This window comes from Chionomys nivalis, chromosome 24 (genome assembly GCF_950005125.1).
Source record: "Chionomys nivalis chromosome 24, mChiNiv1.1, whole genome shotgun sequence".
Classification (NCBI taxonomy): Eukaryota; Metazoa; Chordata; class Mammalia; order Rodentia; family Cricetidae; genus Chionomys; species Chionomys nivalis.
This window is the reverse complement of record NC_080109.1, coordinates 14,518,905-14,534,792: the sequence shown is the minus strand read 5'-3', so window position 1 is coordinate 14,534,792 and position 15,888 is coordinate 14,518,905. Positions and strand designations below refer to the sequence as shown.

The 15,888-nt window shown below is 41.3% G+C and overlaps 1 protein-coding gene across 4 annotated transcripts; it reads right to left on the bottom strand.

Annotated features, from left to right (window-relative positions):
• Window positions 1-1,285: 1,285 nt before the first annotated feature.
• On the bottom strand, window positions 1,286-13,865 carry Ccnl1 (cyclin L1). 4 transcript variants are annotated; one of them, XM_057756930.1, is made up of 11 exons: window positions 13,438-13,861; window positions 13,137-13,211; window positions 12,557-12,666; window positions 6,723-6,843; window positions 5,588-5,652; window positions 3,836-3,935; window positions 3,631-3,735; window positions 3,407-3,548; window positions 3,070-3,181; window positions 2,851-2,949; window positions 1,286-2,066 (listed from the first exon to the last, which is right to left on the bottom strand). In XM_057756930.1, exons 1-11 carry the CDS (start codon window positions 13,747-13,749, stop codon window positions 1,718-1,720), a joined length of 1,590 nt encoding a protein of 529 aa, XP_057612913.1. In that variant the 5' UTR covers window positions 13,750-13,861; the 3' UTR covers window positions 1,286-1,717. The 4 variants fall into 4 exon arrangements, 3 of the variants coding, with proteins under 3 accessions (XP_057612913.1, XP_057612914.1, XP_057612915.1); XM_057756931.1 differs by lacking the exons at window positions 13,137-13,211; window positions 13,438-13,861 and adding an exon at window positions 10,815-10,887 and having other exon boundaries at window positions 12,557-12,664; XR_009056278.1 differs by lacking the exons at window positions 1,286-2,066; window positions 2,851-2,949; window positions 3,070-3,181; window positions 3,407-3,548 and having other exon boundaries at window positions 3,687-3,735; window positions 3,836-5,347; window positions 13,438-13,865.
• Between the last annotated feature and the right edge of the window lie 2,023 nt (window positions 13,866-15,888).

Sequence of the window (15,888 nt, the reverse complement as noted above, 5' to 3'; positions counted from 1 at the left end):
TTTGAGATTCCATCTTAGACCTGTCAGAATGGCTAGGATTGTCTGTAAGCAGGAAAGACATTCAGTAATAGGACTGGGACATCAACCCAGCCACAAAACCTTCCATGCACAACCTGTCCTACCTGCAAGATGTGCTGGGGCAATGGTGACTTGGAGCTTGAGGGAGTGGCCAACTGATGACTGGACTAATGCGAAATCCACACCACCAAAGGGAGCCCAATCCTAACACTGCTAACAGAAGCTGGGGGCCTACAGACCCTGTGTAGCACAAAACATGATTGTCCAAAAAATAGTTTTTAAGTCAACGAAATGATTCCTAGTGATATTCTGCTATATTCATAGCCCAATTTTCATCAGAAAGGCTTCCCTGGCAGTTGATGGGAACAGTCAGACCCACAGACAGCTTTAGGCAGAGCGTGGGAAACCCCTGGGAGGGTGGGAAGAATTGGGGAGCCAGAGGACATCAGAACACAGAATCAACTAAGCAGGGCTGAGAGAGACTGAAGAAGCAACCACAGACTGCATGGGTTTGCACTAGGTCCCATCATGTATGTTGTGGTTTAAGCTTGTGGTTTTCGTGGGAGTGCTTCCAACTCTTTTGCCTGCTCTTGGGGCCCTTTTCCTCCTGTGTGGCCTCATCCAGCCTTAATATGAAGCTGGATATTGTGCCTCATCTTATTGCATGTTGTTATAGTGTGTGGTTGATATCCCTGGGGGGCCTGTTCTGAAGAGAAACAGGAACAGTGGATCTCTGGGAGTTGGGTTGTGGGGAGGGAGACTAGAGGCTGCAGAAGGGATGTACTTATGAGAGAATAAAGAAAAAAATGTCCTAAGATTTAGAGTATAGAGAGGAGCACCCTGGCAGAGGAATTAAGTGTGGCTTCCTCAGTGCATGGTGCCCCTCCCAACACACACACACACACACACACACACACGAGCAGCACTAACTGGATGCAGGGGCATCAACAATGACAACCTAAGTGGAGGACATGAAGTTGGGAGCTTGGGGGGGGGGCGCGCTAGGGCGAGGTGAAGATAATGATGGCTACAGTTAAAATACACTTTATAAATGTACAGAATTTCCAAATCAGGTTTTGCATTTTAGTGGTTCATTAACAGTATCAGGCCACACCTATTTGCTTTTCATATATACACAATGACCATTACATACTGTAGGTAAGACTTTCCCCAAACTAAACCGGTCAGAAATCACTGCAAGGCCATCTTCCCATTAAAATCTTGCTTCTTAGCAATTTAAATAAGATATTTGAAGCAGTTTAGAAAAACAAGATTTGTATTTTATTTCCTTGTAAAAATCTTTACACATGCAGACAAACCAGTGTTAAGAAAGTATTCACCATCATTTAAACAAATAACCACTTAAATAGAACAGTGTCTGCAAGTTTTATCTGTATAAAAATAAGATACATTTTTACAGAATTCACACTCCAGTTTTTATAGCAATAAACAATACACAACTATAATAAAGTACAATTGAACCTGACCATGGTTTTCAATGAGATACTGCTAGGGCATTTTAATGTGCAAAAAACCTTAACATAGTTCTTTTCCAAAGAAAATGTCCTCAGTGTTTCTAGAGACCTAGACAATTTTAATAAATCAATTCCTAATCACTTTGTTTTATGTTCTGATTGAGTCCATACATCACACTGCATACAGGCAAAACCAGGAACCGATGCAATGTCAGAGAAGAAAGTCAACGCCTATGCCTGCTGTGTCCTGAGCGACTGCTGCCATGGTGCTTGCCTTTATGGGATCTCTCAAAGGAGCGAGATCTTTCACGCCTATCTCTGTGATGTCCCCTTTCATGCCTGTGTTTCTTGGTAACATCTGAGTGATCCCGAGACTTGCTCTGAGATCGAGACCGCGATTTTTTCCTTTTATGGCCATGTCTATTTGAGCTTTTTAAGTCTTCTCTGCTATGTTTGGCCTTCAGGTGAGGAGAACCATGGTTATGATGTCTTCGAGGGCTTTCACTGTGACTGCGGGACCTGCTTCTTGATCTTGAGCTGTATGTTCCAGATCGACTTCGCCTATTATTATAACTTAGACAATAGAAGTTTCAAGTTTAGGTTCAGTTTCTATTGACAAAAGATTAATCATTTGTTCATTACTGTTTTAAACAACGAGCAATGAAAAGCTGAACTGACCATGTTCCTCAGTCTCCACACCGACCTCTCGACTGAAGCTTTACTGTCTATCTGATGCCTATACTGCACTGAACTACATGCCTGTTTTTTAAAACTGAGTATCTCCCACATAATCAAAGTGCATCAGAAGAACCTGCATCTAATTACACAGCTGACTAGTAGTCTTTTAGGCTTTAATACAACATTAATGAAATATTTACAATTTTAACAAACTGAATGTAAAGAATGCTTTCCTGCAATAAATAATTTTATATACATATAACCCCACAGCATTTTCTGGACAATCCAGTAAACGAGGGGCTTGAGGAACAAAAACAACGCACAAAATGCCACTAAGTAAGGCACATTACTACGGTCAGTGAGATGGCTCATCAGTGAGATGGCTCATCACGAAAAGGGGCCTGCCGCCAAGCACAAAGACCAGAGTTTGAGCTGCAACACCCACATGGTAGTGACTTTTACAAATTTTCCTCTAACTTCTGTACATAACCACTTATGCATATTTTAAAACAAACACAACTGAAGAATCACATTTGAAGAGTGTCCCTAAGTTTACTTCTCTTTAAACCTAATCCTAAGCATGCTTGTAATCCTGATGGAATATAGTAAAACATGCTAAACAAACAACCCCAATACTTATTCCTAACCTAAAGCCCACATCCCATCTTCCATTACTCACTGTCTTCTTGGGGTGTGTGATCTAGACCGTGATCTGGTTCTTGACCTTGATCTACTAGCACTTCTGCTGTTTCTGCTTCTCTTGCTGTCTTTTCTTACACTTTAAAAATAAAAAATACAGGCGGTATTTTTTTACGTTGTTTAATGTATTTTTTTACATTGTTTTAGTGTATAAAGGTTTAATAATGAGTAAATATTCAATCCCTTGAAGTATACTCACCCATTATAAGGGCTTTTGGAAGCCTGTTGTCTGTCCTCAGGTTCTTTTTTGACTGTCTTCACATTAACGGAGATTGGTGACTTCTCTTCAGCTTTTACTTCTCTCGGTGATGCTTTTAATAGACAAGGACAATATATCAAGACAGGATTTAGCAGAGAACAAGTTCTCAACACAGCCTACACTCTAACCCTTAAGCTGATTTGTCTAAAAAAAAAAAAAAACCCAACAATTTCTTAATGGTCTCTGAGCAATTGACCAAATGCCACACCTTTCTAACAAAGTACACTTACAGCACCCACATCTCACTCAACTCATTCAATTCAGACTGCCATCTTACATGGTTTAGAGGCTGGAGAAAATCCACCGAGCGTTGAAAGGGCTGGTGTTCCATCAGGATTCAATCCCTTTGCTTTTAATTTGGCTTCCTGTAAGGCTACTTTTCTTTTTTCTACTTCTTTTTCCAACAATTCATAGTTTGGCTGTTGGACGAAAATCAAGTTAGTATTACCTTTAGATTCTTGAAAACGCCATCAGCACTAAACTGAACATATCTGAAATTACCTTTTTCCTGGTGTAAAGTCTAAGTGTCTCTATGCAGATTTCTTGGATCTCCTCTTCTGTGGTACCAAAAAGAAGAAACCAATGGGGCCGAGTTGGCAATGGAATCTAAACCATTAAAAATAGAACAGTTCAAACTTCTGTTCCTCTAAGATGTACCAATTTCTTGGAATTTACAAATTTGTAAAACTCAGTGGGTTACACTTACCTGAAGCGCTCTAGCTGCAAGGTAGATACAAGCACATGCTATCGTCTCTGGTTGAAAGCGAACAAAAACATTGGTTCGAAGACTGTCATTCATGTAATTCCTGAAAAACATTTCAGCTATCAGCTTAGTCCAAAAGCAAATCGATTCTTCTGACGTGCATATGAAATTGGAGACTCAATCTACTTCATTCTTTTTTCTTCTCATATTCACATCTTTAAACTGTATCATGTTAACAGTTTCTAAGCCTTTCCCCACAGCACTTACAAACAATACAGATCTCACCCCTAAACCCTCCTTCAACATATCACTATAAAGGCAGTGATTTGGAGTCAATTCTGACCCAGCGAGGTTCAGATCTAACCACTCCAACAATACTTCAAGCCATCAGTTACTGACCGTCTCTCCTTTATCCATAATGAAAAGCAGTGTCAACCAAGTTCTTAAAAAAAAAAAAAAATTCCAATTCCAGAAATAGGGGTAAAAGGTATTTTTAGTAAGAACCCATCAAGTTACTCTTATAGTTAGAAAGGGGGAAAAAACACTTAAAAAATCTAGGTAGCAAAGTGAGCAATAAATACATATAATGGCCTTGTTTACATACCTTTTTGCAATTAAGTATAAATAAAACAATAATCTAATTTAATTAAATAAACTTCTGAAACGTCTAGTAAAACTTTGCAATAAAATTCCTTAACTAAAAAACTTCATAATTTGCTGAAAAGCCTGAGATGGAAGTTAAATGGATTATTTTTAAAATCCTTACAATTGTTAAAAACTATTGTATAATATTTTTGCTGCACAGAATACATTGAAAACTCATGCATTTGATAAAGCTATGTGGCTTTTCAAAGTTACCAGTATCTGAGCCCAAGAGAAGCATGGCTGTCATTAAAAATAAGACATATTTCTGGGAAAGTCCAGAATTATTTAATGCTTGTTTATCAGCAGTCATAGGAATCATTTATGCTAAACCAATTTCCTTGCTTAACCTTTCTGCATCTCAAAGGCCCAAGTTCAAAAATACTTAAATAACATTAACTATTTTAAAATTAAATGCTCCTTATATCACAGCCTACAACACCTCAATAGCTGGAGTCACCTCAAATGGCAACAGGCACCCATTTAAAGCTACAAGCATAAGGTAGCCTCCTTGGTAGAACGGATGCTATACACATTCCAAGTAGAAATTTAACTGAACCCAATTAAAAAAAAACAATTCATATTGGCTGGACAACAGTCTATCAAAAATGAAATATTCATTTTGATAGTTACAGGTATACATTAAATACATAGGCATGATGCATAGTTACTTCTAGAAGCAAATATACAAATCCTTTTGACACCCCGACAGAACTAGAAGATGCTGCCAGATGGATATGGACCACTTCAGTGAATCTCGGATGAGAGCTTGCACTGGATTGGCTGGAGAGCAGGCTAGCCAATCAGGCCATCCTGAGGTCATGGGCTGAAGTGCGGAGGGCAGAGTTCTATGACTTACCATCATGGACTACCCTTTAATTAAAGAGTAGAAAAAAGAACAAAGTTAAATTGAGTTCTCCATTAAAAGTAATTAGTCAAGCCAAGAAAACAGGAAGCAGAAATAAGCATTATTTACATTTTGGTTAAAAAACAACAACAAAAACAAAATACCCCCAAACTTATTTCATTACTTTGGAAGGAAAATAAAATGAAACTTACTTTATTTCTGCTTCTGTTTTCCTGACTAAAGAAGAAATGTAAAAAGCAACTTACCAGGCAGTTTGAACCAGGGTTTGGTTACGTTCACACTCTAAGACTTGTAAATACATTACAATGATCTGAGGACAAGGGAGAAAACAGCATTTAGCACATGGATGGTTCTTTCACAGCAGAGTTCAATGAATAAGTCATATGAAGTGTTGATTAGTTCTAATCCCTGTATCACAGCTACAGTCAATGCAGAACATGCTCAAGACTCAGTGTGGACTGTCACATTACTCAGCTCTAAAAATGTGCTTACAGAAGTGGCGGTTAATAACTTAGTGTTTTCTAAATTCATCAGAAAGGGCAGAATTTATACTATCATCGCACACAATGGTCACAGCACATTTTCTAGAACACTAAGCATTACAGTAATTTATGCAGTAAAGCTTCCTAAACAAAAGCTACATAACTCAATGAGACAAATGCTTGCCTTATTATTTGGTTCCCAACAAGACACACTAAGTACGTAAAACTATTTCAGTTCATGCCAAGTGTTTCTGGACCCATATTACCATCATTTTATAATTTTAGAAAAATGGAACTTGAAGTTACCCAGTTAACAGCAGAGCTAGCTATCTCCAATACCCAACTCTTGCAACCACTGTTCATACGAGTAACAGGAAGTCAAAAGGGAAAGCTTTCATCAATGGTCTACAGCCAGCAGCTACCCTTGTCAACACTTTAGCGGGTACGTGTAACTCATTCCCTACATGAGGAATTTTATCACATGAGTTTGTTAGGTGGAAAAACTAGAACTTAACCACAAAGAATATTCACGATCACACAATTACTACTAATAAAGCCTGATCAGTCCCATTTTTACTGACAAAACATCAACATCCAAGTCGGGCGGTGGTGGCGCACGCCTTTAATCCCAGCACTCGGGAGGCAGAGGCAGGCGGATCTCTGTGAGTTCGAGACCAGCCTGGTCTACAAGAGCTAGTTCCAGGACAGGCTCCAAAACCACAGAGAAACCCTGTCTCGAAAAAAAAAAAAAACAAAAAAAAAACGCACACACACAAAAAAACACATCAGCATCCAAAATAAAGCTTTTGAAAACTCAGGTTAACTCTCCACATAAGTAAAAAATTTTAAGAAAAGCCCTAATACTTACGAAATTTAACTTCTGCACTCTATAACTCACCTTATGGGGATGCTTGACATGAACACAAAATCCCAACTCCTTTAGCACCCTCCTTTCTGCCTTGATAACTTGATTTTTGGTGTTAATGTAGTTCTGATCAAGGATCAGAGGGCTTGGAGTCCTATAGTTTGTAAGAAATAAAATCAAAACTGTTTTGCACATCCAAAACCTTTATTTGTGGCATCTCCATTTTCCCTTCCAACCAACTATTGGCAACAGAAACCAGCTTTTTAAACTCCTGCTAACAAGTTAAAGCATTAATCTTATGCTGTCCAAGTTATGCTAATTATATACAACTAGACAAAGCTCCTACACCAATTTGAAAAAACACTTACATATTCTTAGGTCTCTTAACTTATGCGCTTAACTTCAGTGATAAACATTATTGGCACAAACCTCAGCCTCACAGAAACTTCCCAGTAAGAACCAATGTGATCCTGAAAGATTTAGTATAAAGTTCTAACATGAACAAAGATTTAAAAAAATTCTTTTTGAGTAAACTCTTTGCTAAGTTTATGATCAAAGTGAAACCTAAGGGAAAAAACAGGTAGTTAATTCTGATTTTCTTTTTGGAACAACACACTAAAAACAAATATACAAAGAATATTTGTCTGCTTAATTAGCCACCCATCCCTGGCAAAAAAAAAACAAACAAAACAAAAAAACCAAACCAAACCACAAAACCAAAGCACCAAAACCAAACCAAACACAACAAAAATCAAACCCAAAATTAGCTCAATTATCAATGAAAGAAAATATTCTGTAAAAATGAGTTTAAAAGTAAATTAGGCCTGGTCTACAAGAGCTAGTTCCAGGCCAGGCTCCAAAGCTACAGAGAAACCCTGTCCTGGAAAAAAAAAAAAAAAAAAAAAAGAGAGGGAACAGGAACCATATTCACAGCCTGTGTGGGATGTCCTGAGTTCGTCTTTTCATACTGGGGGAAGGAACACTTGGTCACTCATAGAAAAAGTTATCTCATGTACATCACGTAGTTTGTTTAAAAAAAAAAAAGCCTTGCTATGACGCTCATCTTGCCTCACCCACTGGAGTGGGTCATATTAGCAGCAAGTGCAATCTGGCTTGTCTTACAATCTGCCTGTTAAGAAATGTTAACGTGATCTATGAAATTTACCATGTTTTTTGATACATTCTTACCTCTAACCAGCAAGATGTACACATCTATTAACGATCGTACAGTAAGTATATGGGTAGAATATTTAAATGCTTTCTCAAACAATTCATTTTCAGCCAAGTCACAAGTTTTATGCTCTAGAGAGAATATACTGCCTGAATACTTCTTCAACAACCTATTTAAGCACAACCACTTAAAGGTAATAAAACAATCTATCATGTTGAGTACGAGCCCCAGCTCACACTCCTAAGCCCAGCACTATCTGGGGGTTGGGAGTAGAAGAATGTGGAGACAAAGACTTCAAGGATATCTCCACTACATCAGGGACCTGAGGCTAAACTGGGTTAACACAAGACCGAGAACAAAAATCTGCAATGAAGTACATTAACTTCCTGGTAGCAGGCTATCAGAGTAAAAAAATAACTTATATTTCCTTATTTTCACTTAAAAGCAAAATCCAGTTTCGGCTATTCTGTAACTTTGTGTTAAACTATTAATAGCTGGCAGAAGTAACATCAATAGTAACAAAGTAATTATGGAAAACTGATCTAAGTTCAATTTTGACTACATCTTTAAAGAGTGAGAAGTGTTACAGCAGTTAAGTAGGAGAATGGCCTGTAATGAATTGGTTTTATCAGGACAATAGCCACAAGTTGCATTTTGGGGGAAAAAAAGGCTGTTTATCTCAAATGGGAACAATCATATGAAAACACACCCAAAAACACTATGCTTTATATATGCATTACAAGCTTGTCCTTCAACTGGTATTAGGAGCCAGAGGCTCCATGCAGTGTTTTATCTGTACACAGCTTAGCTCTTACCCCTGAAATCCAGACAGTAAACAGCACCACTAAAATCCCTCTACAAGCCAGGTGGTGGTGGTACACACCTTTAATCCCAGCACTTTAGGGGGAGGGGGCTGCAAGTGGGCAGAGACAGGCAGATATCTGTGATTTTGAGGCCCTCTTGGTCTACAGAGGGAGTTCCAACACAGGCTCCAAAGGTACAGCCAAACTGCCTTGGAGGTGGGGAATCCCTATACAAATAGTTCACAAAAGTCGAACTGTCTTACTTTTCCTAAATGTGTTAAAACTTATACTATATCCTACCAAGAAAACTGCTTTATATAGAGTTATTATAAAATTTGTGATTAGGCAGGTGAACATCTTTTTCAATTGTGGCTACCAACTGGTGACAAACTTAAGGATTCACCACTAATTCTGCTTGGATTTACTCCTCACTCTGCCGTAAACACATTGCCCACCATCAGAATCCCAAAGAACAGGAAGCAGCACAGCCTTGTTTAATCCCAGGAGGGAGGTACTTAAGGCACAAAGATCATAAACTTTAGGCCACCCCACGCTACCAAGTGAGACCCTGAATCTTAAAACTCCAAGTCTCACGATTTTAAAACAGACCAAGGAAACAAACCCATTACCTTACAACTCAACCATCTAAGTTCTTATTTAGTCTTGCCACTACCAATTTTCCAAGTTAACTTTGTAAATGCATAATCTCTCATCTTCACTTTGTTCAGAATTGATTTACCTTATAAATCAAGGCAAGCTCAATGAATACAAAATTAACATCTTAGCAAAAGCATTTTATACCATGATAAAACAGAAAATATCTCCATAAATCAGTAAACAAAAATTCTGAAGAAGCATTTAAGTAACAAAAGCTTTTTATATTAACAAAGTAATCAATCAGAAGTATTTTTCAGCAATTCATTAAGTTGAATCAAGGCTTGGTAAACACCCTTGGACTAGCACTAGATGAGGAGGTGGCACTTAAAGCTGAGGGAGTAAGTCCTCATCTATTCACAATTCAGGAGTAGCAGCAACACTCAAACTACCAAACTCCACCTCTGAAGGCTCTTTATTACCAGACTTTGCTCATTAACTTATTTGAAATAAACTTTCAATCTTTAGGAAATCTGGGTCTGTTTATTTATTTGAAGTTTGTATGATAGCTACTTTCTATGGTATGATTGAAACACAGCACATGAATGACAAAAATTTAGAACTAGGGGTTGGAGCATGGTTAGTCTCTCTTGTGTTCCAAACAAGGACTGATACTCTGGAAGTAGTACAAGGGCCTACACTATAAACCAGATGGGTAATTAATACAGAGACGAGATTCCTACTCTACACCATAAACCAGATGGGTAATTAATACAGAAATCTCTAATTCTTATTTTGAAATAAATAGGAACATTCCTCAAGTGTCAAATTGAAGCTACCCATGAACCACAGAAATAAACTAAATGGTTAGATAAAATGACAATATTGACCTGACCCTTCCAATTCTTACTTTTCTATACATTGAAAATAGCATCAACAGTCACCAATAAGAGCTGTCAAATCTTGAAAAGTTCATCTTGTTACACTTATCTTAAAAGATATAACAGAGACTTCTTTAAAGAAAATACTCCTTAACATACTGCAAATACGTTACATATAAATAAAATTGTAAACTACTGGTATGAATAGCTTTTCTTTTCCTTTAAATTCAGCTATTCTGAAGAACTATCAAATTATAAAAAAGCCTTATGGGGGGGCAAGTCAAATATTTCATACTGAGGATTGGACATTTATATATTTACTATTTATCTTTGCGTAGCCAGGACCAAAAACATACACGAATGCCCCCCCACATACCTGTCAAGGCCATACAGTAACCTAGTTAGCATTCACAAATGAACTAGAATTCAAGACAAATTAATTAGAATATAACATTTATTTTCTAACCATATCCTATACAAAGAACACAAAACATCTTACTAAGCTACAGTTTTAATAACTTGGACAGCAAAGAAAAAAGCTTTTAACAAGAAACAGGAGTTTTTTTGTTTGTTTTCTCTAAATGGTTCACCAGTGGCCAACCTGTTAGTCCCCGATTCCAGTGACCTATTCTCAGAACACTGGCTTCTCCTTGGGGATTTTCGATACGTCACTCACTGTTGCCATGACGACAGCTTCATCTCTATGTACCACTCCACATCACCCAGGCTTTGGTAAATGTAGCTGGTCGCTGTATAGTCGGTTGCAAGGGAAAAAAGAGTTGAAGTTAATAACATATACAAGTTACATGTCTGAGTAAACTTGTAATATGCAAAGAAACACTTATATCCTGCTTTTAAAAAGGGGGTGCTTCCATGCAATTAACTTCTTTAAGAATTTCATGCTATAATCAAACTCATAACATTGAAACAAAATCAATTTCTCTTTAATGATGGCCAAAACTGCAGTTACATCCAACACAAGTCAGTCAGATTGGATTATTCTTAGTTCTGAAGTTTTATAGTTAAGATGACCCTATTCTGACACCAAGGGAGGAAAGTTAAGTCCCACAGGAAAACGCCAAGATGTGATTATAGTTGGCTCAACGACTCATATACTAGAAAATGTCCTTTTAAAGCAGAGCCCTTTGACTAAAGATAAAAATTCTGTATTTTCAGTGTTTCATTTAAGAACACCCTGAAAAAAGAATCAGCCACGTATCTAAATACGAATATAAGCTCAGAACATACTCAACACCAGTTCGAAAGTCCCCCATTTCTCTACTTTCTTCATGAACTAAAAACGTTTTCAAATGAAGGAAGTTTTATCACTGAGATGAGAAAAGATAGGGCTGAAAAAGTATGAAAAGAACAAAACAAGCTATATATGTATTAAAAAACAAAACAAACAAACAAACAAAAAAAAACCGGGGCAGCAATTTTTGACCATGCTGCCCAGTCTGAACTCACTTTAACATTTGCTTATCTGACTATACCTTCACTACCACCAACTTATAGACTCCATCAATAAAGACTATGTATGATGCTCATTTGGACTAAGCAACACCCAGTTCCCAAAACAACTTAGCTTTTCACAGCTAATGTCTCTCAAACGCATCACAATTGCTCAGAAACTAACCTGCACAATAACTACCCTAGGACCTCCCATGGAACAGAGTGAGGCCCACGACAAACTTCAGTACTGCCATAGATGAAGGCATAGGCCCACGTAAAGTTACCAGATTATCAGTCCACCGCAAAGATACTGTTTCAGACTGTATTTTCTTACAAGATAAAGAGCCCTATCCGACGGCAACTCAATGCGTTATTTTTCTAACCCACTCACTGAGACTGTATCTAACCAAAACAAAATACCTGTTCAATCCCTTTGACTTCAAACTTCCAACTTTACCATCCTCCAGTCCTTTCAGATCCGGTATTATTCGATATAGCGTAGTTCAATGTGAAGAAGTACTCTAACAAAAGCCAACCTCAATTGATGAAGAAACTGGGACTCCAAGCAGAAAAACAACCTACACGGAACTTGGCCACAAAATTAACTTGAACTACAGAGCTTCCAGGTCCAGCCTTCAGCGTTCCGAGAGGGGGGGAAGAGAACTTACAGAATACACTCCCACTGGAACCAACCGTGCTCCCTTTCTTGTTTAAGCTTAAGCCAAGGGACTGGCTCCACAGCACTCCCTGGATTTTCCACAAAGCAACTGCCTCTACAAACTTTAGATAGCTGGTTAATTTAGGGTTTTTAAAAAGTTTTAGGGTTCCTATGTGAATTTCAACACCTAATGTCAGTTTTCTTTTGCATCCATACTGACTTGAGGGGAAAAAAAAGATGTTTTGACCCGATGATTGGCGCACAACAGCAGTAGTAAGGAGTACTATGTTCAAATAGGCCAATCTTACCTTTTTCCTCTTAACTGGCGGAGGTGGTGGAATACATTAATCACATCTCTTATTCTTCTTGGTGCTTCTTCTATTTTTGACGCGAGATTAATACAGGCCATGGCAACAATCTGAAAAGAAGCCACGAAGGGACAAAACATAATGAAGCGCAACGCTAAACCGGACGCAACCTTGTCCAAAATCTACCAAACTTATTTTTAAAAGAGTGACTCTAAGGTACAATAGGGCTTTTGGCGAAATCAAACCAATCAAGAGCGACATTTTTAGCGCACGGGGCCTACCAGCTATATACGCTGTATTGGCTCAACGGCTCTTTAATTTTGGACCAGAATCAAGTAAACTCTCACGAGTTGTTCGGGGGCCTGAAAATTGAATGTAGTTCTTGGTGCCGGGGCACGTGGGCTCAGGATCCATTTTCTAGTTCCTGGAACACGCTCTTAGGGCCCCGTTTCCTTCTGGGTGGGAACTAGGTACAAAGGCCTGGGCTAACCACTCCCTTTCTGGAAAAGCTGGTTACTACCCCTTCCTCCCCGCTTCCGGATGAGGCAACCCCCTTCTCGCCCGCCTCCGCCGAGCTCACCTCGAAACTGTGTTTGACGAACGACTTGGAGTAGAAAAAGCGATGGAACAACACCTGCCCCGTTGCCATCGCCACCTGCAGACAAGAGAGGAGAACGGAAGCGCCGGGGTCAGGCGGGCCCGCACCAGGCGCCGCCGCCATCTTGTGCGGCCGCTCGCTGCTCCCCTTTCCCCGCCCGGGCCGCGCGGCGCCGCCGGCCCCCGACCCCTCCCCGCCCGCCCCGAGCTCTCACCGCCGCCGCCGCCACCCCGACCCCGGTTCCCGAGAGACCCGGCCGCGGCCACCACCCGGCGCCGCTCACCTGAGGCAGCCGGAGGAGAATGCCGGCGGCCTGGATGAGCTCGCAGCCCAGGATGCGCAGGTCCGTCTCGCTGGGCAGGTCCAGGCCGTCCTGCATGGACGGCGTCGGCGACAGCCGCTCCTCCGGGATCAGCGAGTGGTCGATGGTGAGCGACACCTCCGAGTACAGGCGGTCGCCGATCAGGATCCCTCCGGTCGTCGTCGTCGTCGTGGTCGTCGTGCCCGAGCTGGAGCCGCCGGCGCTCGGGGCGGCGGAGGCTGCCGAGGCGGCGGCGGCAGCGGCGGTCGAGGTCGGGTGAGGCCCGGACGCCATGGTGCCAGCGAGCTGCACGCAAGGCCGACGCAGCCGGAACCCAGAGCGAGACTAACCAGCGTCCTCGGCGCGGCGGATGTGCCCGTGACCGCCGGCTTCCAGGCCGCCGCACGCAGCGTGCGCTTCCGCCCTGACGTCACCACGCCGCCGTCGCCCCGCCCCGCGCCAACGAGTTCCTCCCGGTTTCGGAGGTGGGCGTGGAGCTTCGCAAGCGGCGGCGGCTGGGGGCGGCGGGTTGGGTGGTCCTTTCAGGCACCGGATGATCCGCTGTCTCCCCTGGCGGGTCGGCTTCCGGCCGGCGGCGACACCGGTGTGCGAAGTGACCCCGGACAGGGCGGCTTCAGATTTTCAGGAGGGTGGGGCGGGGGCGGCGCGCTCGGGGTTCCGGGAAACCCCGAGCAAGCGCGCCTCGGTGTTGGGGTGTAGTCCTGGAAACGTAGTCCTGGCCCCTGACCTCACCTCACCGGCTTTACGGTAATCTGGAAAATCCCTGGCTCCAGAAATAGATGTGGGCTGAGAACGTTACGCCCGCGACTTCACGGCACGAGGGAGTCTGATCCCAGATGGTTCCTACTAGGAAAGTGACGGCTTGATTACACTATCCCTGTGTCAATTTAAAAAACACAGCTCTCGCCTTCCTTACATGGGATTTGAGGTAACCTACAATTGTGTTCTCCGGACCATGGAGCAACATGGCTCCAGGATAAACCATTTCTTTTCCTTATTTTTTTGTTTTATTTTTATTTTTTGGTTTCTTTGTGTAACTGCCCTAACTGTCCTGGAACTAGCTCTTGTAGACCAGGCTGGTCTCGAACTCACTGAGATCCACCTGCCTCTGCCTCCCAAGTGCTGGGATTAAAAACGTGTGCCATCACCGCCCGGCATAACCCATTTCTTAATTCCCTTACGGATAAGAGCTGTAGTTTTTATTTCTACATCAAAACTCCCAAATAGCTGAGGCCGACTTCGGAACAGCTGATCCTCCTGCCTCCATCTCTGGAGCATGTCTGGATACCCAATGGTCTTTATATTCTAGTTCAGCCCTCTGATTGCCTTTTCTAGGGAGAAGGAAAAATCTTTGTCTTAGTACACATCTTGGGGATTGTTGTTTTGTTTTCTTAAGGCTTAATTTCTTGATGAAAAGTGCCTTAACTTTGTACCTATAGAGTATGAGGAATTTAGATATTTATTTAATTATTATTTAGATACTGTTTCTCAGTGATGTCACCAAAATAAGATTTTTGGGGAGAGAGGAGCTTCGAGACAGGGTTTCTCTGTGTAGCCTTGGCTGTCATGGAATTCGCTCTGTAGGCCAGACTGGCTTCAGAGGTGTGCACCGCCACTGCCTGTCGAAGTAAGACATTTTTACAGCTTTTTTTTTTTTTTCCTGGGTGTGTTTGGACAAGCACTCTGGAGATAAAGGCAGGTGGATCTCTGAGTTCAGGCTCAGCCTGGACTACATATGGAGTTCCAGGTCAGAGCTACATAATAAGCTTCTCAAAGCAAACCCCTTAAAAAAAAAAACTTTGTATAGGGCTGGAAGTGGTGACATAGATCTTTAATCCAACAAAAGCCTCATGAGTCCATGATTTCAATAGTGGTTTATTTTACTTTATTTTATTTATTTATTTTGAGACAGGGTTTCTCTCTGTAGCTCTGACTATCCTGGAACTCACTCTGTAGATCAGGGTGGCCTTGAACTCACAGAGATCCGCCTGCCTCTGCCTCCCAAGTGCACGTGCCACCACTGACCCAACAGTTCTGATAGCTTTTTGTCACTGACAGATTCCTGAGAACATTCACAGTGAAGCTTTATTTTGTTTTTATGGTTTCGGATATTTGAGGTTACAGTCAGATGGCCCTATATCCTGTGGGCTTTTGTCCAGGCAGAAGTTTGTGCTGTGAGAACTTGGTGGAAGCAACACTCACCACCCACAGAGGGAAAATCCCCAAGTCCTGATTGCTTGTCCAGCTATGATCTCATCAGCGGATTAACCATTTATGAGGTGTGTGGCTTTGTGATGAAGTCACCTCTCACTGCCGGGCTGTGGCACACGCCTTTAATCCCGGCACTTGGGAGGCAGTGGCTGGTTGATCTCTGTGAGTGTGAGGCCAGCCTGGTCTACTGAGTGAGTTTCA